Source organism: Tasmannia lanceolata, unplaced genomic scaffold (assembly GCF_043159265.1).
Source record: "Tasmannia lanceolata isolate RefF3 unplaced genomic scaffold, GAP_Taslan_0.1 ptg000003l, whole genome shotgun sequence".
NCBI lineage: Eukaryota > Viridiplantae > Streptophyta > Magnoliopsida > Canellales > Winteraceae > Tasmannia > Tasmannia lanceolata.
The window spans coordinates 19,600,493-19,624,043 of record NW_027518680.1 but is presented as its reverse complement, the minus strand read 5'-3'; the positions used below and the strand labels follow the sequence as shown (position 1 = coordinate 19,624,043).

General features: G+C 38.5%; 1 protein-coding gene across 1 annotated transcript; it reads right to left on the bottom strand.

The window, feature by feature from the left end:
- Positions 1-1,597: 1,597 nt before the first annotated feature.
- Positions 1,598-20,260, bottom strand: LOC143861818 (uncharacterized). The gene is made up of 3 exons (XM_077372757.1): positions 19,995-20,260; positions 19,785-19,903; positions 1,598-1,885 (listed from the first exon to the last, which is right to left on the bottom strand). Exons 1-3 carry the CDS (start codon positions 20,150-20,152, stop codon positions 1,866-1,868), a joined length of 297 nt encoding a protein of 98 aa, XP_077228872.1. The 5' UTR covers positions 20,153-20,260; the 3' UTR covers positions 1,598-1,865.
- Between the last annotated feature and the right edge of the window lie 3,291 nt (positions 20,261-23,551).

Here is a 23,551-nt window from a genome sequence, read left to right as displayed (position 1 = left end):
AACAGGACATAATTTTTGGATTCATGGAAAGAATCTCGTGGAAAACTTTTTTCCTAAGAAATTTTTTTGTTTTCACGATCCAGAGGGAAATGATATCGTTTGGCTTATTTAGAGGAATCTTACTATAAATTGAAACCCCCCAAATATCTTAAATCGACCCCCATATAGGGCAGTTCAGAGAGGGGTCGATTTAAGATATTAGGGGGTTGATTTATCACTGCCCGAAATAAATCTTGAACTGAAACAGTGGTTTATATTACTTTTTTCCATGTGTAATGAAACAATGGAAAGACAGGAAATTCTAGAAAAAAATTAGTTTGCAGGGGGAAATTATAGAAAAATTCCAACGAAAAATAATTTTCAGGGTCTAAGAGGTTTTCAATCTTCCTAGAATGTGACTTTTTTTATTTTGGAAAAAATCTAATGTAAAATGAGTTAAACAAACACTGGAAAGTACATTTTCCATGAAAAAAATTGTAGGCTAACTTGTTAAAATCCCTCCCTCCCCTCTTCAAGAGTTAGTTTCTCATCCTCAGTTCATGGGTCAAATACTCAAATCTAATATACATTGAACTGAGATCAAATATTATTTGAATGTGATTCGATTAATCGATTATATCCCAATAAGCTCCCAGTGCATCATAAGAGCTATAAAAATAGATTTTAACATTTGAGGACAATCATCGACAGGTATTCCACCAAACTCGATTTCAATTACCAACATCAGAGGAATGGATAAAGAAAGAAGGAATGTTTGATGATCATAGAAGTCTGTATTTTTAAAAGCTTCTGCACCATGTGGTAGAAAATTCTTTCAAGATCCTTAGATCATGTTTCTGAATCTGTAAAAACCTAAAATTTCAACCCACACTTCGTATGCCAGATCACACAAATTCCTTAAAATTTTCAAGTCCTAATCTTAATCGCAAACAAGGATAACACATCAAGGACTCTTCGGAAGCCATTACTACCGTTACTCATATTTAACTTCCAACCCTTTTATGTATTGAATAGTGAATGCAACAATGCCTTTTCCATACTAATGAGTCTTTTTTTAGAGAAAAGTGTATGTACTGGAGACTTATCTAGTTATCCACTCCGTCAGCCAGAATCACAGTGTGCCCACATTGTTTGGATGATCCAAAGCATTCATTTGATAGGCCCTCACATAGAACGTCCATTTTAACCCCCACAAATCGAAGTGTTAGGATGATCCTATGGAGCTGATTTTTTGGGCACACCCTATCTATGTGAGGGCCCATCAAATGAATGTTTTGCATCACCCAAGCAATGTGGGCCCCCATTGTATTTAAGCCAACGGAGTAGATAAGTTAACTACTCGATCGAGTAGAGACACTTTTCTCATTTTTTAATCCATACTTTACTGTAATTTTATCCACATTTCACTGTACTGGAGAAAGACAACAAACACAGAACACCAAACCAAGCCATTTTCCCCAACCTACCATTGCTCATTGGATTCATACAAAATCTTTAGGTTGCATCTTGTTTATGGGTATTGTTGGTGTCGAAAATGGCTTGGCCGCCACTAATTTTGTTTGCATGAAATTATTACGCCGAGGGTTCTATTCAAATCTTTAGCACCACAACTCATGAATTTTGTAATGGAGAAATTATTTCGAAATGAGTTATAATCAGGCTTGTTGTGCATTGCAAGAAAAGGGATCAAAGTACTGTGACTCAACACCCAAAAGGAAGGTTCCAGCGAGATGCAAGGAAATTCCTGGGTAATTCATTTCTAAAGTTTTGGAAGCAAAATCAAAGCAACAAAAGAGTCCGGGTCATGTGGGTCTTACCCAACAGAGCAATCTATTGGGCGCGGCGTAGATGACAACAAAAGACTGTCATAAAGGCATTGAAATTCCTGCAACATAGATAAAAGATAGAATTAGATGAGATATTAGATGAGATCCAGGTAAAATACATTAACACAAATAGATGCAAGAAAGAAAAAGGAATACAGATGAAATATGAAGCAACAAATTTTAACTAACAAGTCATACATAAGAATCAGTGAATTACAAATCACAAGGATCCTCTAGATTTGATTGTCCACAAAACCTTGTTTTGACGGCTTTGATTTCCTAGTAGACTTATCAGATGCTCGGATACTCCAACATTTTAAAGGATGCATCATAGAGAACACTCGTCATGAAAAAAAAAAATGATCACAGATCAAAAAGAACCAACTGACAAATCAGTGTTTCTCCCTAGTGGCAAAAAATGGCTAAAACAATTCAGAATAAAATGGAATGGTGTCTGAATTATCCATTGTGGAGGAATTTTAGTGTAGCTTTTAGACTTAAATCCATGGTATTAAATTTCCACCGAAACCGACACAAAATGACCGAAATGTTACCGTTTCCAGCCCCACCGAAACCAAAGCCGAAACGGCCGAAATGCCTAAACCAAAATCACAAGTGTAATACTAGTATACTATATCAATATGTATTACATAATTATATTTATATGAATTGCATGTGAAATGTGGTGCAAGGATTATGCATAAATATTTAAATAAATTACATATGAAATTTGGTAATTGGTATATACTAATTAGCAGACATGCGCGACAATGCATGTTACTAGGTGTTCGTGTTGTTAAACCATTATGGATTGTTGTGTTGCTTGTGTGATGGTTTCTAAATATGCATTTATACTTATTCTAGCTTTTCCTGTTAAAATCTGTCATTTGTGTATGTTTCCATACGCTTTCGTGATTTTATAGAATTTCTACCGAAATTTCCAACCGAAACCGAAATGTTTATGTTTCTATGGCGACCGAAATTGAAACCGAAACCGAAATTTAAAACCTTGCTTAAATCTGACCAGCCTGGCCCTCAGAATAAAAAGGCAACTTTAAGATTTAACACAAGCTTTTTTGAGAAAAGAAATCGTGAAATATCAATCAAGTAAATAAGATTGTGTCAATAAAAGTCAACAAATGCTGATCGCAGATATAGTTTGTCACAAGCCAATTTTTTTGAGAATTCAATCTAGTTATTAAGCATACGCAGTAATAATAGAAATAATAATAACAATAACAGTAGTAGAACCATTGGCAGCAATAGTGGTAGTAGCAACAACAAGAGCTGTGAAAGGGAAATGTATCCCTGTTGTAATTTTTTCTTTTTTTTGAATGATATCCCTGTTGTAATTTTTTTTCTGAAAAATGAATAGTGCTGCACCCTCCTTTCAGATAAGCCGTATTAGTTTGCTGTTATGAAAAGGACTGGAGAAAGTATTGCATGCCCTCACCGACAGACAATTTCAAATAAGTACAATATAAACTATATATAATAATAGAAATTGGGTTGCCCCTAAGGTTATTTAAAACTTTATTAATGTAAATTTTCCAATAGTTATTAAATCTATAATATATAGAAAAGTCGGGTGCCCCTATGTTTTTTAAAACCTAACCTTATAGATGTAAATTTTCTAAAGGATTCATTTAGCCGACCCCAACTAGTTTGGGACAAAGGCTTTGTTGAGTTGAGTTGAGTTGAGTTGAGTTGAGTTGAGAGAGATGTAAATTTTCCTTTAACTACTAATTACCTTACAAATGTAAATTTCTATATTTAATGGGAAAACTAGAAGGTCTCCAAGGTTATTTAAAACCTTAAGGTAAAGTTTCCACTCTAACTATTAAATACCTTGTAAAGTGTAATTGTGAATTTCTTTATAGCTATTAAACATATTACAAGTACTAAAGCTTATATTTGAAAGCTCTGGCTCTATTCTTAAATCATAAAAATTTAAAGATGAAAGCATATATTTTTTCATGAATAATTTCATGCATAGCGCACGCCATTTTCTTGTGTGTCTCTGCGTGTTATATCACAGTTTCTAACTTGGCCAATATCTACCCATTCACCCTTGGCCAATACAACATATGGAATTATATCGCCATAAAGTTTCAGTAAAAAATGCAGTAAGCCCAATATAGACTATATATCGCAGCTATTCGAAAATGATTCAATAAAAATTAAAAAGTCAAATGTATGAAAAAAATATGCAAAGGTCGAGATGGCCCTAGCAAAGCAAAATAAGACATACCTTAAAAAGAAAGAACATCAGAGATAATGCTTTCAAAACTTGGGCATGCCTGGTGGGACTAGACGAGCCGAGACAGTACATCTAGGGGAAGATCAATTCCAGGATCCTTTGGGTTTTCCTTCACTATCTAGTTTCTCAGTTTTCTTTTGCCTCTTATTTGAATCCAAATCTAAGATCAATCCGGTTTGTCGTGTGGTTTATGTTCAATCTTTAGTGGCTTTAGAGGTGTATTTCTGTTTTTGTGCGGCCTTGGATCTGTTGTTTTCCCCAGTTTCTGTATGTTCTGTTCGCACAAAAATGGTTCTACTATTTTCGGGATTTGATCGCAGTAGGTGATTTGAGTATTAGTGCGATTAATCAGAGATCTTATGTTCAGATTCTCAAACGAAAAGGATGTTCTAACGATGTGGCTCAAAGATCAATATATCATGGATTACCTCTTTCGATTTATGAGGTGGAATCCACTGATTAAGGATGGACATGAAAATCTACTTGTTCCTGTTTGGCGGAGTCTACCAGAGATTCCATTGATCTTTTAGTTAGTCTTTCGGTGATTCCATTGATCTTTTACAACAAAGATCTTCTTAGATCTGTTGGGAGAAGGTCGGAAATGTTTTTAAAATTTATGCTCCCACTCAAAATGGAACAAGAATAGATGCTACGAGATTGTGCATTAAGGTAGATATTTCGAAAACTTTGCATAAGCAGATTTACTTGGGAATATCTAAAGAGATCGGCATGTGGCAGCCTGTTGTGTATGACAACACACCATCTTATTGCAGTCATTGTTATAAAATAGGTCATAGAGTGGACGAATGTAAACTAAGACCAAAGAAATCCTTAGCTTCAGATAAAGGGAAAAGTAGTGTTATTCAAGATCAATCTATCCAAGTTAGATCTAAATGGAGAGTGGCTGAAAGGGGAAATATATACCTTCTTCAAGTGTTGCAGTCATTGATGAATCAGAAACAGATGTGGTTCATGGGTCAGCAACGTATGAATAACCTTTCGCCGTTGGTCAAGAAATGTAGAAGGCCAGTAACTAATGACACAGAAACTTATGACTGCATTTCAGCAGGGTCTCAAAGGAATGCTGAATACCACTGTGAGAACTTAAATAAGGTCATTAGTCCGTTATGTCCCAGATAAAATGGTTCATTTCAGGTTCAATCTGAATCATGATCAAATGGAATGGATCGTGCTGGAAGGGTGCTAGCTATTATGAAAATAGTTGACACGGAGAACAGTAACTGTTATCTTTGACAACAAGGAGAAGATCATGATATGTTCCAGATTTAGCCAACTTGTCTGCAATCTCATTAGCAAATCTGCGGATGATCAGATTTGAGGTGCTTCTCCTTTTTAATGACTCGGATTCAAATCTATTTCAAAAAAAGAAATTGACTCGGATTCAATTGATCATATTAGCAATCTCCACAATATACTCATAGAATTACTAAGGGCCCATGAAATAACGACCTTTGAATCGCTTTCAACATGAAACTTGTCACATCATATGATAAATAGGATGTTTATGCCTTCCATATGAGCCTTCATTTCTACTTCAATGGGACAGAAAAGCTTTAAGGACTTCGCTCTTGTGATTTCAAATATGCCACCTATTCCAGGCAGTACAGAATTTCTTTTCAAGCTTCCGCCAAAGTTTAGTGTGAGTGGGTGAAGAGACAAGGGTTTCCATCTCAGGCGTGCTTTACTCTTAGGCGCTTTGTCATTGAGAGCAAGCCAGCATCAAATAGTACAGTCATGGAAATGGACCTGTTCTGAAGATCAGCTCTCGTCCAATTGAGAATGTCAAATTTGATAGTTAGGACTAGCTCCTCAACCTTAGTTTCATGATCTTTAAAAATACAGCATTATCTTCATTCCAAAGTCTTCAAGCAAATAGGGAAGGGAGTCAAATTCCAAAAAACATTGGCCTTCTAGACCACTTTTCTGGTTTCCAGCTATTGAGAAGACTAGACCAAGAGTTAACAAAAACCCACTCAGCTACAAAGCTTGTTAGAATAATGGGCCAAACTTTACAAGCGTAATCGCAATCTATGCAAAGATGACGGGTCATTTCTTCATTTTACCTGCACATGATGCATCTATTATTGACGCAGGGTAAGCGTATAGCGGAAGTTCTAATACAGGATGATTCACGGTTTGTAGTGGAAACTTTAGTATATCAGCTAATGCTGTAGCTGATTCTCTTGCTAGATCATGGGTGCTCAGGTTGGATTTGGAGGGGTTTGACTTCCTCCCTCCGTGAGTTGATTGTATTTTTTTCTTTATTCCGATTGTAATCCTTGAGGACCTCCTCAGTTCTCTTTTTGAATATATCTTGTTACCATTACCATTTCAAAAAAAAAAAAGTGGAAACTTTAGTATAAGGGCCATGGATCCTTTCTCGGAACTGAATCCCGTCATCACGGATTCCTTTCCCATTCAATTGATCGGATCCCGTCACCCCTGATCCTTTTGAGAGAAGATCAAAGGAAATGGGAGGAATAACTAAGCAAAAGGGGAGGAAAATTCGGAGAAGTTTGTCGGATTTGGTGAAAAGGGACATGAAACTGATGAAAATCTTAATTTAAGGGAAGTTGGTTGTGTAGGGAATCCTAGAGGGAACTAATGTGTGTTGTTGGCTAGAGGAAGAAGGTGGTTTCTTGGCTTCAAGAATCAAGAAGGTTGATAATGGAAGTTCTTGAAGGCCTTATTGGGTTGTTAAAGAATCGGATTAGGGCTTTTAAAGAATCAAGAAGAGAAAGAAGAGGGGGTTATTCAAGAATTGGTAGATGGAGGAATCGGTTAAGGTAGGAGGGTGCCTCGGTTACAAGTTTGATGATGTGGTCAAATAAAAGAGGGTTGAAAAGGGCTTGCAATGGGTGGTAAAAACCAGCAATTGGGTTTTTGTGTGAAAGACTTTTAAGAGCTGTCGGTTGGGGTGTTTTGGAAGGACGCTGGGCGGAGTTTTAATTTTTAAAGGAGATGGGTGTTGTTAGGTTCTGGGCTGAGAAGAAAAAGAAGTGACTGAAGCATTGTTGTTGATTGGCTGCAAAGGAAAAGGAATTAGGGACTGGTCGAAAGAGCGATTAGGCAAGATGTTGGAAGGGCTAAAATAAGTTGAACATGAGCAGAAGGTGGGAGGCTGAATGATAGGAGGGAAGGGGCTGCTTGCTCTTGCAGCGATCGGATGGCGCAATAAGGAAGCAGAGATGGGGTTGCTTCGTGATTCAAACTTGCTTGAAACAAGTTGATAACCAGCATAGAACAGGCTTAGGATATTCAAAAAAGAAACTGAAGTTTTCATGGAGAAAACTTATATCTTCTTCCAAATATAAAGGATAAAAGGAGAATCTTCTCCACCCAAACTCAAATCAATTATTCATATTCAATAAGCCTCAAATTCATTTACAATGTGCATGTCTATTTATAGACTTTTCATTGGTGGATTCCTAATCAAACTTAGCTACCTAATTCTACTAAAACTAGGGAAGAAAACTCAACTCAACTCAACTAAGCCTTTGTCCCAAACTAGTTGGGGTCGGCTAATGAATCCTTTATGCCCTGTTTGGTTGCTGGGATTTTATTGGAAGTAGTAGTCAAAGGGGGAGGTGACAAGCATGGAAGTTGTGTAGGCTTGTCTAGGGGAGAAGAGTGGTAGTCAAAAGGAAAAAGCGGTAGGGCGTATGGTTGCTAGAAGAGGTGTGGAAATATTTGGGTGTCATTATCAAAATGGGTGGTGGAAGAGAGAGAAACAAAGGAAAAAGGCAATGATTATATAAGAAAACAAATTCCACTCTTCTTCTCACAAAAAAACTCCAAAAGGAGGTTTGCCATTGGAATTATAGTAGAGGGGACAGCTCCCGCCACATCAGCGCCACCTAGGAAAAAGTGTAATGATGATGTCTCCTCAATGTCTTGAAGTCAAATGGAATTTGAGCTCGAATTTGACAACCAAACAACATTTGGCATTCCATATCCCATAAAATGCCCAGCCGTCATCCACTTTTTTTGCAACCAAACAGGGCATTAGAAAATTTTCATGAAGAAGGTGAAAGAATCTACCCGGCTCAAATTGACTAAGGATCTACCCGGCTCAAAACTAGGGAAGAAAAACAAAAGAAAAAACATTGGTAAAGTTTCTTAAAAATTCTCCTAATTTAGTCCATTTAAAATTCCTAAAAATGCTCAACTAAAAATCACGGTTTCACTCCCATATCCAACATCGTTTGTCAGTTTAGGAATTCGAAATATAGAAATAAGCTCAAGAAAGAGTTGGTCTTCCCGATCTTTGAAGAATCGATGGAAGTTCTCATTCCATTCCACTGTAAACCCGCTTCATCATGTCGACCACTTTGAAAAATTTATTCCTGCAGATTTAGTATAGAGACAGGTATTTGTCACATAAGGGCTCGTTATCTAAGGGGACATGTGACTGGCTTACTTCACCTAAATGACCTTATCCTAATATGCATGCATCTCCTCTCCGTATCTCCAAAGCCAATTTGCCAAGGAAGGATTGATTTTTGTAGGGGAGATTACCGATTCCCAGTCCTCTGTCCCTTTTTAGACATACTAACTCTCTCACAATTTTACAAATGCTTGTGCTTCTTACGATCTTCCTTTCCATCCCATAAGAAGTTCCGCTAAACTTTTTCAGTACTTTTCGCGATAGTAAGAGAGATCTTGAAAGGAAAGATGTAATAGAATGGCAGATTGGTCAAAGTAACCACCTAAAAAATGGTTCTTATATGCTTGAGAGACATGTGGTTTTTTTTTTTTTTTTTTTGAACAGGTATTTTATTTTATTTTATTTTGAAATGTTCCTACATGTGATTATTAGTAAAAAATAATCACAACATCCACATATTGGAGATGAGATGCAGGAAGAAGATTTTTTTTTTTTTATTCCACTGAACAAGGCCTTTCAAGTAATATATCATGGTTGTCAGTCAAATTGGCTGATAAAAATTAAAACCTCCATAAAAGCATAACAAGCGATAATCGGCAAAGAAGAAAATTACCGATGCCAAGAAAAAAGCCAAGTTATTGGCTTGTATTTCCTCCAAAAATAATAACTCAACTCAACTCAACAAAGCCTTTGTTCCAAACTAGTTGGGGTCGGCTAAATGAATCCTTTAGAAAATTTCAACTAATAAAATAATAAATTAAAATAATAATAATAAACTAAAATAAAAAAAAATTAAAGAAATTTATTTCTCAACTAATAAACCCCTGACATATCAACGCTTAAAAACCTTCAGAGAGAGAGAGGGGGGATTAGATAGATAGATATACACATAAATTGTATACAGATGAGTGTAAAAGTGAAGACATGTTATGAAGATAAAAGCCATTAAAAAAAAAGGTCATGAAGATACGAGATGAGAGGAGAGGAGAGGAGAGGAGCAAAAGACAACCCGTGAGGGAGATAATAAATTCATTCCATACAATCTACAAATACAATGACTTACATATCACATATTATTACAAATGACTAAAATAGCATTAAAGAGGGTTGTGTATGTGTTTCCTTTTCTACCCCCCCCCCCTCTCTCTCTCTCTCTCTCTCTCTCTCTCTCTCTCTCTCTCAAACTGAAATCTTCCTCTAAACATTTTGACCTTGCTAATCAAATTGTTGTGTGAATCTGTGTTGAGGCCTTCAGTGAAGACACTGACAAGTTAAGCATGACTTGCCACATGGAGTGGAAGCAACCACACCATTCTCCACCGTCTCTTGAAAGAAGCAGTAATCAATCTCAATGTGCTTGTGGCTAGCATGGAGGACGAGATTTTTTGACATCTTTATTGCACTTTGGCTATAAATAAAGTATAAGTGAGGTTTGAGATGTAGCTCCTACAGAAGTTGTCCCATCCACGTGAGTTCAGGTGTGATTTAGGCCATAGATATACTCGACCTCTATGCTAGATCGCGCAATAATAAGCTGCTTTTTACTGATTGATGATAAAAAGGCAACCATTTATTAACAAGCAAAAATGAGTTACCCACCTTTATGCGTATCAAGATCACATACCAAACCTGCAACATATACGCTTCTAGGTTAAAATCACCCCCTTTGATGCGGACGGAAATCACCAAGAATAGTTCGGTTCATTGGCGTGGAACACCTTTCTTATTTTTTAATTTGTATTTTCGTCATTTTATTTGTAGTATATTTTTTAGGGCATCAAATCTTGTTCTTTTGGCCTAATTTTGGTGTTTTTAGAAAGGTTTCTCGATTACCTATCTAAAGAGCCCAAGATTACGTGATTTGGTCTTGATTTGGCTAGTTATAGGCAATTTTAGGATATGGTAAGTGTCTATTATGGGATTACTATTTTAGGTAAGTTTTAGTAAAGTTTTAGGTTTTATTTATATTATTTTAGATAGACGGCTATGATTAGTTGCTTGGGTATTAAGTTAGCTTTTAGGGTTTCTTTTATTATAAATATATGTTATGTAAGCATTGTAATGGACTTTTGATTATTGAATGAAATTTGCATTTAGGCTTTTGAATTCTTTTGAGAACTTTTGGTTGCTTGGATCAGCACCTGCACGAGTATTTTCTAGTTTCGCTCTAAGAAACTCGACTTCGACGGGATCGAAGTAAATCACATCACCTTCGACGGTGATCGAAGTATTGTATTCCCTACGACAGTGTTCGAAGGGCCCCTTTTTCATTTATTTTATCAATCTTACATCCGCTGCTGCGCAACGAAGAGCGTCCAGATTTTTGGACTGCATCTCCCATTGTGTGTGCCATAGCAAAGACAATAGTCAAAGGTTCCCCTGACATATATTAATATCCTTTTGGCCTCTTGTAGATGTTCTTCTCAAGGATCACGAAGGTGTTTACATGCCTGATACATTGCATAAGTCAGGAGAATGCGAGATACTATAATGCACCTAACATACGGCAATAAGTTGCAAGATCACTTTTTCACTTTCTTTCTCACTCATCTAATGTTAAAGATTGATGGAGTGCTGACTTCCTTGCAGTTTATCATCTGGAACTTATTCATTTCAATCTCTACACCAAGTAGCATAAGTTTACCCAAATCTTTCATATCAAAGTCTCCCATGAAACTGGCTTTCGACTTTTGAATTTATAATAATATCCTCTACATAAACTAGCACAAGCACCATATCTGAGTTAGTGTGTCTAACAAAGTGAGATGTATTGGACTTTCTTCTCTTGGAATCCCTTCTTTCGAAAGATTGATGAAGCCTTTCAAATCATACTGAGGAGCTTGCATAAGACAATATATTGTCTTCTTCAATCTAAACACATAAATATACATGTCACCAACTTCAAACCCCTCAGTCTATTCCATGTACACTTCTTCCTTCAACTGCCCATGTAGAAAAGCATTTTTGACATTCATTAGGCTGAGAGACCAGCCAAAGATGTTAACCAGTGCCAAGATCAATGTTATTGTGTCTGTCCTGACAACAAGGTTAAACATATCTTCATAATCCAGCCCGTGTAAATTTTGTCGCTCGGTCGCTAAGCGAGCTTTCGATATGTCGACAGTTCCATCCAGCTTCTGTTTTTTTTTTTTTGAAAATTATCATCCGGCTTCTGTTTATGTTTAAATACTCACTTGCATGGAACTACATTCATTCTTGTAGGTCTTGCTATCTCCCGATATAACACTCTATCTCACCCTATATAGCCTATATGGTTATACCCACTTGTCACTCATGAAGGGTTCAGTGAGAGAGGAAGGTTCACATATGATGCTAATTTGTGCTTCCAATGCTTGCTTGTGCTTTGTTTTGACGAGTGTAATGCTTATCATAGATCCATGAAATACAGAGCCGATGACTATCATCAAATGTAGAGAGTGATATAATGGTGGGTGAAGGTAATGGAGAGATGTGGATGTGTCCCCCCTAATTTCATGAGGCATATGTGTAGGATCATAGAGATGAACCTCAACAAATGTGAAAGAGGTAGGTACACTACAAGCATGTGTAACTTTTCCAAGTTTATTCAAGACATGAAGTTGATTGATTTTCCAACGTCTGGTGCAAAAACTACCTGGTCAAATTCCCCCCCTCTGGTGATGCTATGATTTTGAGGAGGCCCATTTCTGATCACAATTTGATTCTTATCTCCACAGAGGAGCAATCTTAGGGGCATCGCCCCTTTGATGTTTAGCCTTTCTTGGTTTGAAGTCCCAGATCTCATGAAGTGGAGGTGAAGGGGGGAAGGAAAGTACTGTTAATGCGTGGAAATGCTTCCAGTTCTATTCGAAATTAAAGAGTTTGAAAGAGAAGCTGAAACAGTTGAATAAATTGAAATGTAAAGATCTGTTGAACAGAAAGGAGAAATTTCTAAAACCATTGAACCTATGGATAGGGAAAGAGAAGACAGACTGCTTCTTGAATAAGAGATTAACGAGAAGGCAGATGCTAAATTTAATTATGAAGAAATCCCTAAGGTGAGAGATCAGTTGGAGGCAAAAAAAATATAGCTACTTTGTTAAAGTAAGGGGATAAACAAATGGTGACGAATACAAGAAAGTAGATCACCAAGATTCACTATCTAATGGATGGTACTGATGGTTAAGATAAGTTGGACGACATAGAGGGAGCCCTGAATTCTTATTTCTCCTCTCTTGACTCCAGAGAAGAGGGTTGGAGACCTAAAATGGATGGAATCGAAAAGATAACCATCATTTGCATCTTCGAAAAGGTAATCACAGATTTATTGCCACGCGTCCCAATCCTAAAAATCGTGGAAAATAAGCTAAGTATACGAAAAGATTCCCTACTAATCCCGCAACCAACAAGCATCGTAGTTATGGAAACGAGAATAATAATTACTCAAGGCACTCAAGAGTCGGTCCTCTCTTATATAAAAAGAGGGAGAGTAAGGGTTTTGGCAGAAACGAATAAAAAAAAAGGAAATTCATCTCTACCCTCCTTGACCACTTAGAATCCTTTAACATGGACGGGAATTCCAGGCTCACGAGGGGATGGCGAGGGAGAAAGAACTGGGTGTGGAAGAAAAAAATTTCCTTCAAAAGACATGGCCAAGTTAAAAGGACGAAGCGTCAACAATCAGCCTCACGAGGAGAAATCGCACAGGCTTATTTGGAGCATCAGTGGAAGAAACTCCTAAAGGAGGCAAAGGGTAAGGAAGCGGAGATAGAAGCCCTTACAGGCAAGAAAACGATAGAAGAGGTCTGTGTTCCTCTTCACGAGCTCCCCTACTTAAAAAAAGCGTTGGCGGAAGAGAAGAACACCCCTTGGAAGAGGGGAAGGATTCAAAGGAGGATTGGGAGGATGTAGTCAGTGAGGGGCCATCTCGAGAGATTGCTCAGTCTAGAGATTCCATGGATCAAGTTCTCAGTGGGAAGATTAAAGGTTGTCTGGAAAGGGTTGAAGAGGCCTCGGTGGAAGAAAATGTGGAGTTGTTGGACAAGGAGGAGCAAACATTCTAGGAAGAATTTGACGAGATGTCAAAAATGGGTAAGACGCTGGGCATTGGCTTTGAGGAAAACGCAAAGAAGACGAAGGAGATGCTTCTGGACATAGAGAAGTGAGACGCAGTGCAAAAGGGTAAGACGCCAGGTAGTGGTAGCAGGGAGCTTAAGGCTCTAAAGAAATGAGGGGGTTTTTTTCTTAAGGTGTAAATGTTTTTTGATTGTCTTTTGCGGGTTGTCTTGGAGGAAATTGTTTTTGGAAGGTTTTGGAAGGTCGGTTTGGTTTGGATGTTGGTAGAAGATGGAAGGAAGGAAGTTGTTATTGGTCTGGTTACTGAACCCTTTAACCCAATTGAGGGATTTGGATAGTGATAAGATTATTTGAACATGCTTGAGGGACTTTGGTCCTTCGCTGCTCGAGGAATTATCCTTTGTTAATCTCTATCTTGCTAGGGTGAATGGGTATTTGATATGTTTTAGGAATGATTGAGTGAAGATAAAGTAGGTCTTTGATGAAGTTTTAGCTATTTTGTGGATATGCAATGTCTTTTTAGTAGACACAGTAGGTTTCCTTTTTGGCATAAGAATCAGTTCTATGCCTTTCATATTCTGTATACAGGGGGACTCTTAGTCCCCTCTGCTTGTAATGATCTCGGTATATGAATACATTGTCAATTTTCAAAAAAAAAAAAATGGATGGAATTCATTTTAATTCCGTCTCAACTGAAGAGGCATATTATTTAGAGTACAACTTTGAGGATGATGAGACTAAAGAAGCAATTTTTAGCATTGAAAAGGACAAGGGTCTAGGTCTCAACGGTTTTCCTATTGTTTTCTACCAAGTCCCATGGGAATTAATCAAAGAGGATCTCATGGAGGTATTAGAGAAGTTTCATATCCGAGGTCATATCAATAGAGGCATGAGTTCTACCTTCATAACTCTCATTCCCAAGAAAGAAGGAAAGAAGGACCTTTAGGCCAATAAGTATGGTTAATAGCCTTTATAAGAATTTTTTTTTCTTTGAGCAGTAAAGGTAACATTTATTGATTTCAACTGAAATTTACAGTAGATTACAATATACTTTGGGAGACAAGTTGTCTCCTAGAAATATTACAATCCAAGTCCCCATAAATGAAAAAGCTCCATACTGTGCTTCAAGGTGGTATGATCACCTCCATACTCGGTTTCTCCATAACACTTTTGGCTAGCTTATCTGCTTCCACATTAGCAGAACGTAGCATATGGGATAGACGGGGATAAATCACTCTGTAACAGTCTCAAATTTCTGCAACTATGCTAGACAGCTTCACGGACCTGGGGCTGATTTGCTTGCCCACACAATTATTGATGATGAATCTCCTTCCACAATCAAAGGGAGAGAAAGATGATCCATATACCACCGCAGACCCCATAATAGTGCTCTAGCTTCTGCTTCATTTGATTCGTGAATCCCAATCGGACCGGAGAAAGACATCAAAGTCTGCCCATATGACTCACAAATCAGCCCTCCGATTCCTGTTGAACCCGGTTTTCCTTTTGCGCTACCATCAAAATTGAGTTTTAGCCAGCCACTAGGGGGTGCTGACCAAAGAGGGGATGGAGGGATTTTAATCTCTTTCTCCCATATGATTGATCTCTAATTGCGGAGTATGTCTGCTGCCGAATAAGAATGTAGGACATCCTTCGCTTTCGCCCAAGAGATCAAATCTACTATGGTGTCGGACAAAAGTCTGCTAAAACTTTTCTCTTTTTCATAAAAAATACTTCTGTTCCTTTCTAGCCATGATAAGTGTCATATTATTGCAAGGGGGACCCAGCTTCCAAAATATGCATCCCGCCTTGCCAAACAGACTGCTGCGCTAATAAAGAACTGCTTTTTTTATATGGATTTATGGAACAGCAAGGAGATGCCGAAGCTTCTAATAATAGATCCCCAAATCCTGACAGACAAAGGGCAGTGGAGAAGGACATGATCAATTGATTCTCAGCCGAATTGCACAAAATATTTCTGCTGGCCAGAGAGATGTGGTGCTTTTTGAGTATATTGCAAGTATTAATTCATTTGTTTGCAAGTATTAATTCATTTGTTCGCAACAGTCAAAGCGAAAGCCAATACTCTTGATGGAGCGGCTGACCTCCAAATAGAAGAGAACTTGGTACCAGTCCCATCGCCACTAACCAAACTATGGAAAAAAGAGAGAACCGAAAAGCTACCTGAGATGTCAGGTGACCAAACTCTTTAATCAGCAGAGACAGAAGAGCAATAATGTATTTTTCAAAAAAGAAAAAGAAAAAGAAGAGCAGTAATGAGACTAAATGAGAGATATCAGGCAACAAAGGCTATCAATCTCATCTTCCTTTAGATATTTTTCTGAGCTTAATGATCCATTCTGGCCTTCCACCCTCTTTTCTTTCCATATAGTCGCTTACTATAGCCTATTTATCAACAGCTAAGAGGAAAATATCCGGAAAGGCAATGTGAAGGTGAGCCTCCTCCCCTAGCCAGAGGTCGAGCCAGAAACGAACTTTCTCCGCTTTACCCACAAAAAATCTAACTCAAGGATTAAGTAAACTCCCTGTGGTGCATATGCTCTTCCATGCTCCTGATCCACTTTTAACTCAAGGATTAAAAAGCCCCTTTGAAGCTTCTCTATTCGATTTGCCACCTTTACCAGCATTTTGTAGATGGACGTAAAGAAGACATGCATATTTGCAAGAGCCACTTTTATTAGAGTACTTCTCCCTCCAAGAGACAAATATTGTCCTTTCCATGTTGCTAATTTCCTTTCAGTTCTTTCAATCACTGGATCCCTTCTGTAGGATTTGGGTATCTCGATACCAAAGGCAGCCCAAGATAAGTGAATGGGAGATCTTGTCAGCTGCACCAAAGGATTAGTCCATGTTCTTCTATCCCTTCCTCATTTGTATTCAATCCAGCTATCACAATTTTGCAGAAGTTGATTTTTAAACCAGATGTCATTTCAAACTATCTGAAAATCCTCTTCATGTTTTTAGTGTGGTCCAAATTTTCTGAGATGAATATTAAGGTATCATCAGCGAACTGTAGATGTGTGATGGCAGGTGAATTTGAGCTCAGTGCCAGTGCTCTTATGAAACCTTTTTCTTCCCCTTTTATAATGAGCATGCTAAGCTTCTGCAACCACGATGAATAGGTAAGGGGACATAGGGTCTCCCTGTCTAATGCTCCTTGAACTTTTAAAGAATCCCAACAGCGTGCGCTCAATATAATGGAAAAGGAAGAGGTGGCCAAGCTCTCCCTTATCCATGACCTCCAATGGGTACCAAATCCCATTATTTCCTAAACATAATCAAGAAAAGATCAATCAACATTATCATATGCCTTCTGAATGTCCATTTTACCTATGATTCCGCTAGAACCATTTCGAGCCACTATAACACAAACTTCGTTGGCTATAAGGATTCCATCCAAGATCTGCCTTCCTTGCACGAAAGCACCCTGAAATCTCGATATGATGTTCTCCATTACTATCTTTATCCTTCTTGCCAGTATTTTAGCAAGGACTTTATAAACGTTGTGCACTATACTGATTGGCCTGAAATCCTTTATCTCGGTGGTGCCCTCCATCGGAATGAGAGTGATGAACGTTGTGCTCATCCCCTTTCCTAAATCCTAATCTGGCTCTTGAAAAAAACTCTACAAAGAATCCTAAGATTTCATCCTTTACAGTCTCCCAATACTTTTGAAAGAAGGTGATGGGAAATCCGTCCGAACACGGCGCTTATCCTTCGACATTCTAGAAGTGCTCGATGCTTTTCTCATACACCACTTGATCATAAGTCCGTTATGACTATGGATCAGCCTGAAGCTTTCCATCACATTAAACCATTGCTCGTCTTACCAAATGACTCAATCAATTTCAATGAGGAGGCCAATGATCCAAGACTAGCGGTTGTAAAGGTCCACAATCGTAAGAACATAGAACCAGTAAGTTCTACTTCCCACCCAATCATGATTAATCAGCATTTGATGATAAGTAAGGGCAAAGTTGGGATACCCAAACCTATCCTAAATAGGGGTGGACATGGTTCAGGTCCAACCCGAGGAACCAAACCGAACTGAACCGGTCAATTTGGTTTGGTTCGGTTCGGTTCCAATTTTAAATGGTCCGGTTCTGGGTTTGGGTTCCTGGAACCGAGAACCGAGCGTGGTGCGCCCCCTAACGAATTAAATCACCCCCCTAATGGTTCCGTGAGAATGGTTTACTTATGCTTGAGGATAAATTCACCCTCCTTTAACGTATTTCCTTGCCTTTTTAGAAAGTAGAAGACCACACGAAAATTTTCTCTATTAAGAAGATTAGGAAAAATATAAGATTAGGCAAAATATCTCTATTTGGTCAAAGGTTGGATAAACCCAGAACCGAAGACCGAACCGATCAAGTTTGGTTCCGGTTCGGTTCGGTTCTGTTCCAAAGATAAATGGTTCGGTTCTGGTTCCAATTTATGGGAACCGATTATATATGGTTCGGTTCTGGGCATACCCCGAACCGAACCGAACCATGTCCACCCCTAATCCTAAATACGTTCTCTTAGCTACAACATGTGTTCCCCTTGAGCCCCTCACTCTGTCACTGTTGCTCTTTTATCATTATATTGGTCATGAATTCTCAATGAATGGATTTAAGCCCATTATATTTTTTCTTATGTATTGAAGTTCATCGAACATAAACTAAGGTGTTTCCTTTCCAACGCAAGTATGCACATAATCTACTATTTCGATCTCAGATGGACAACTGCAAACCTATCTCAAGTCCAATGATAGTTAAATCGGCAACTCTTCATGATACTATTTTATATCATGATCCTTGCATTATAAGAGCATTGTTGGAGCGCTACAATAACTCACCATGACTCGGATAGATCTTTCCTGTGATGTTAATATTGGCTGTCAATACATGCATGAGGCAACCGTTGGTCATTATCAACTTGTAAAGCGCATCTTATGCTATCTAAGTTGCACACTTGATCTAGGAATTCAAATTCTCACTCACAACAAGATAGATCTCTATGACTTTCCATATGCTGATTTGGCAGGATGCCCAAGTCATGTCAATCCACAACAGGGTTATGCACTTTTCTAGGCTCCAACTCCTTAACTTGGAGTGCCGAGAAACAACTTACAATGAACCATTCAAGCGTCAAAGCAGCATATCAGGATATGGCCTCAATCACAGTCGAAATTACATGGATTTCTTTTCTTCTATGGGACATTCAAATTATGCAAAGACAATCAGCTACATTCTTCTATGATAAAATCAGTGCCTTAGATATGATAATAAACCCAGTCATTCAAGCACAAAGAAGACACATTGAAAAATATTACCATTTTGTACGAGAGAAAGTGACCCTTGGATCTCTTGTAACAAACTTTGTTCCCTCCAAATATCAGATTGCAGACATATTTACCAACCATTACCACGGGATGTGTTTTGTCACCTGCGAACCACATTGGCATATGAAACTCTCCACAGCCGAGTTTGAGGGTAAGTATAGAAGATTTCCCAACTCAGTAAACGTCATTGGAGGAAAATATTGTCCAACTCAACAATCCAACACAGCAAAAGTCGTTAAAGGAGTGCATCCTATAACTTCCCTCTCCATTAAGATGTTTTTCTCCACAAAAACATATTTCTTCAATATAACTACTACTTACTTACTTCTCTCTAACTCTTTGCACCGCCCAAAACATCTCTCCTTTAACATGTTTTTCTAAAAAAAATAGTTTATTTCCTATAACTTCTCCTAACTTCACTCCATAGCCTATAACTTCTCTCCATTTTACATGCTTTCCTCTTTAAACAAATTATTATGCACATGCTCTATGACCATCTCACCTCACCTCACTTTTTCTTTTCTTTTCTTTTTTTTTGCATTTCTCCTAGAAAGCAGTTGTTATATTCTCTTTATATGCAATGAAATGCAATACAGAAAGATATGATGATTATGAGAGGAAATAACTTCTTTACAAAGGTCTTCTTTAAAGTATGATAAAAATGAAAGAAATATATAACATAAAATGAATCCACCAAGGTGCTAATTTGGAAAAACAGTGCTACACAAATTCTGCTCATAATCAAAGATACTATCGATTCAATGTCGAATTTAAGCCCCTTAAAAATACGAAGAAGAAATTTCCAGATTTAACACAGGTAAATATATCATGTATCAAAAACATGAACAAATAAATCACAAGAAATCTGAAAAAAAAAAAAAAAAAAAGTACCTTGGGGAATTAATCCCCAACTCTGAGATTCAGCAGAAAGGATTGATGTCAGACGAGCAGACGCAATCGCACTGTGCAAAGGCATCATTGATCCTAAACAGCTCAACTCCACAGGTAATCTAAAGCAACAAATAATAAAATCACAAGAAATTAAAACCCTTATGAAGAGTAGAAAATCCAATCTAGGGCATCCGAAATGCAAATTTTCACCTGGAAATGCAAGAAACTCGCTTTCCGAGAGCCGGAATTTGAGATCGGGAACTCGAACTGGAGATAGAGATTTCGGGCATTAGGGTTTTCTGACGGAGTCTGAGAAGGAGAGAAGGAGAGCGAGCAGAAGAAGAAACCTTAGCGAGAAGACGGGACATTGCAGCAGAGCGCTTCGAGATTTTTCTCTTCAGGGTTTTAAGCGAACCAAATGCAAGGTTTAGTGACGAGAATAATGGGTCACGTCAGTTGCTTATTTTTCGTAGAGGTGCAACTCGGGTTGGGTTGGATCGGGTTGAGGCCAACCCCAGCTCAGCCGATATAGCATTCCCTCAACCCTAACCCAACCCGACCTAACCTGAGCCTCGAGTTGAGGATGGTCAACCCTAACCCAACCCCGCTCTAAATCTCTCAAGTCATCTAACCCGAATTCGGGTTGGGTTCACCTAGGGCTAAACAGAAAAATACAAAGAAAAAACATAATCCAAAGAAAATCACGATATAATCAGAGGACGGAGGTCGAGTTCGGGTCGAGTAGGGTTGCCAAGGCCTCATCCCTAACTAGGCTGCACCTCGGGTCGGGTGGGTTGGGTTTTCTAGAACCCTACCCTACGCAATAAATCATCTTACGTTGAGTTTTCTTTGAGAAAACCCTAGATTCATAAACCTGACCCCTACCCAAGATAGTTTCTCGGGCTGGTTCGGGTCGGGTTTTTATTATTTGGCATAGGGTAATGACTAATTTCAAAGAGGGATTTGCTAGCGTCCATTGCAGAAGGATTTTTGCGGATTGTTTGTTGCATCTGAGAGCAGCCACAGAGTAAATGAAGACAAAATCTGTTGAAAAGTGAGCCTATGTGGTTGCTATCAGATGCAACAGACCATCTGCAAAATGCCTTATGCGATGGATGCTAGCAAATCCCTTTCAAGATTGTAGAAAAAGATAAATTTCCAGACCAAAATCTGGAGATTTATATTGTAAAATTAAGAAAGAAACTCTTTTTCCACATCACAAACATGATCAACCAAGCGAAAACAATTGTATCAATATATTAGAAAATAATTCGCCATGTTATTTAAGAGATTATTAAGGCATAGTACACCTGTAAGAGTCAGGTCAAGTATCAGGGTTTTTTTTCTTTAAACCTTACCCGACCCAGGATTGAGTCGCTTTTTTCAACCTAAAACCCTACCCAACTAAGGGTGTCAATTTTGGCTCGGGCTCGGAAGCTCGCTCGAGCTCAGCTCGAATCCTTAACGAGCCGAGCCGAGCCCGAGTTAGGCCAGGCTCGGCTTGTTAAAGCTCGTTAAGAATTTAATATATTTAAATATATATATATATATATATATATATATATATATATATATATATATATATATATTATGTATATTAATATATACATTAAAAGGGTTGCCCATGGAGTGAAAGTGGGGGGGGCAAAATATGTCACTTCATTTTTGGAACCCCATTTGTTACTAGGACCACCCCCCACAGTGTAAAAAAAGTAGTCAAATTACACTAGTAGGGCTGTCCAGGGAAGATGAGGGGTGTGAACATAATATAACCCGAGCTCGGTAAGGCTCGCGAGCCTCACTTGTGAGCTTAACGAGCCGAGCCGAGCCTGGCCAAGCTCGGCTCGGCTCGGCTCGTTTACACCCCTATACCCAACGCAAGACCCATCTTTTCTAAACCCGACACGGGTTATTTTCAGGTTGGGTATCCGACCGAAGTTGCAGCCCTAACCAAACCCAACCCAACCTGAGGAAATGCCAAGCCAACCCGAGCCAAAATCAGGCTAAACCCATCAGGTTCAGGTTGAGCTCACCCTGAGTTGCACCCCTAGATTTTTGCCAGTTGGTCCTTACTTTTCAAAATTATTACTAAAACGTCCTTACACAACCACTAGAATTGGAATCACTATTTCATTCACATGGGAATTGGAGTTTGATTGGAATGCAATACCAATACCAATACCGATTCCTGATTTGCACCATTAATCTTCTCCAGTTCGTTGTATCTTTCCTTTCATTTTTTGAGAGACACTTCAAGTCTTCAACCTCTCTCGTTGTTGCCAATTCTTTGCCCTGCACCCCTGTTTTGGTGCTTCATCCCTTTACGCCATTACGCTGTTCCCCTGCCCCTCCACGCCATTGGCCCACCCTGCCCCCACCCACCCCATCCAACACATGCAGCTGCTTTGGCCTCTTGATTTTACATTTTTTTCGATAGATTATCAAGAGTATTATAATTCTCAGTTCTCACAAGTATACTCTAAATATAGGACGGAAATATATCAAGGGATTTGCTAGGCAGTGCTGTGGAAAGCGATTTCTCGCTTGACTCCTGCAAGAGAAAACATCCACCTCCGATGAATTAAATGAATAGGACAGAATCTGCTAAAAAAAATGAGTCTGTGCACTGTAGCCGTTCTCTCGGTGCAAAAGTAAGCTGCAAAAGGGCTTTCCACAAAATTGCCTAGCTAATCACAAATATCCATTATAGCTTTATATTACCTGTAATTCAAAATTGAACTACAAATAATTCAATATCCTTTAGGCCACATTTGGATACCTCATGCTTTTGTATTTGGATTTGGATTTGAGTGTTTGATACAAAATACATCAATCATCCTCGTGCTCATGTTGTATGAGAGAGAGAGGTTTGGCTGCTGCAGCAGCAAGGCCAAGGAACAACGAGGGTAAAGGCAATTGCCACAAATATTATTTTTCAAATAATGCCTTGGAGAACAGATTTGCAAATCTGATTTTTTCACTCTTGTAGCTGATTTGGAAATCTAAGGACCTGATCCAAACTGCAAATGTGAGTTGTCCAAATCTAAATCTTGTGGGTATCCAAATGTGAGTATTCCAAATCTAAATCCTGTCAGTATCCGAACGTGGCCTCATGGTCGGTCCTCAAAATTTACACAAGCAGGAAATTTATTACAAAAAAATGTAGAAATATAGTACTAGGACATATTTTATGTGCTTAACTGAGTATGTGATTGTTGTCACCTTTTACCCAATTTCATGGGGGCTTAATTCACAACATATATTTTTGTTGACATATTATCTACTTACATTTCTACTTCGGGAAATGTTTTCAGCACTACTGTATTTTGATGAGGGCACTCCTCACTTTATTAAAAGTACGGTATGGCCTGCACTATAGGATGATCCAAACCGTCATATCGGAGGATTACGATCAACCTGTGGAAATGATTTTTCGGGCACAACCTATTTAGGCTGTGGCCCATCTAATGGATGGTCTGGATCATCCTATGGTGCGGGTCATACCATACGTTTAACAAAGTGAGGAGTGCCCTCATCAAAATACAGAAGTGCTGATAACATTTCCCTTCTACTTACTATGAGTTGTCATAATTATGTGGATCTCGCAAGATCCGCTGGACAATCCAATCCGAATGGACGTAGATTCAAATATCGAATACAGTATCAGAATGATAGGGGTTACCCAATTTGGATGCGCACAGAGTAGGGTCCGGAATGTGACCTGGACTTCGGTGGGTCGGACCTGAATCCGGCCCATCGACGCCCCT

What these genes read in the sequence shown, in the direction of transcription:
- LOC143861818 (XM_077372757.1), bottom strand. Translation starts at nt 20,152, where the DNA reads ATGTCCCGTCTTCTCGCTAAGGTTTCTTCTTCTGCTCGCTCTCCTTCT. An exon ending in CGAGTTTCTTGCATTTCCAG is followed by an intron (nt 19,904 to 19,994) that starts GTGAAAATTTGC and finishes TTGTTGCTTTAG; the next exon opens with ATTACCTGTGGAGTTGAGCT. An exon ending in TTGGGGATTAATTCCCCAAG is followed by an intron (nt 1,886 to 19,784) that starts GTACTTTTTTTT and finishes TCTATGTTGCAG; the next exon opens with GAATTTCAATGCCTTTATGA.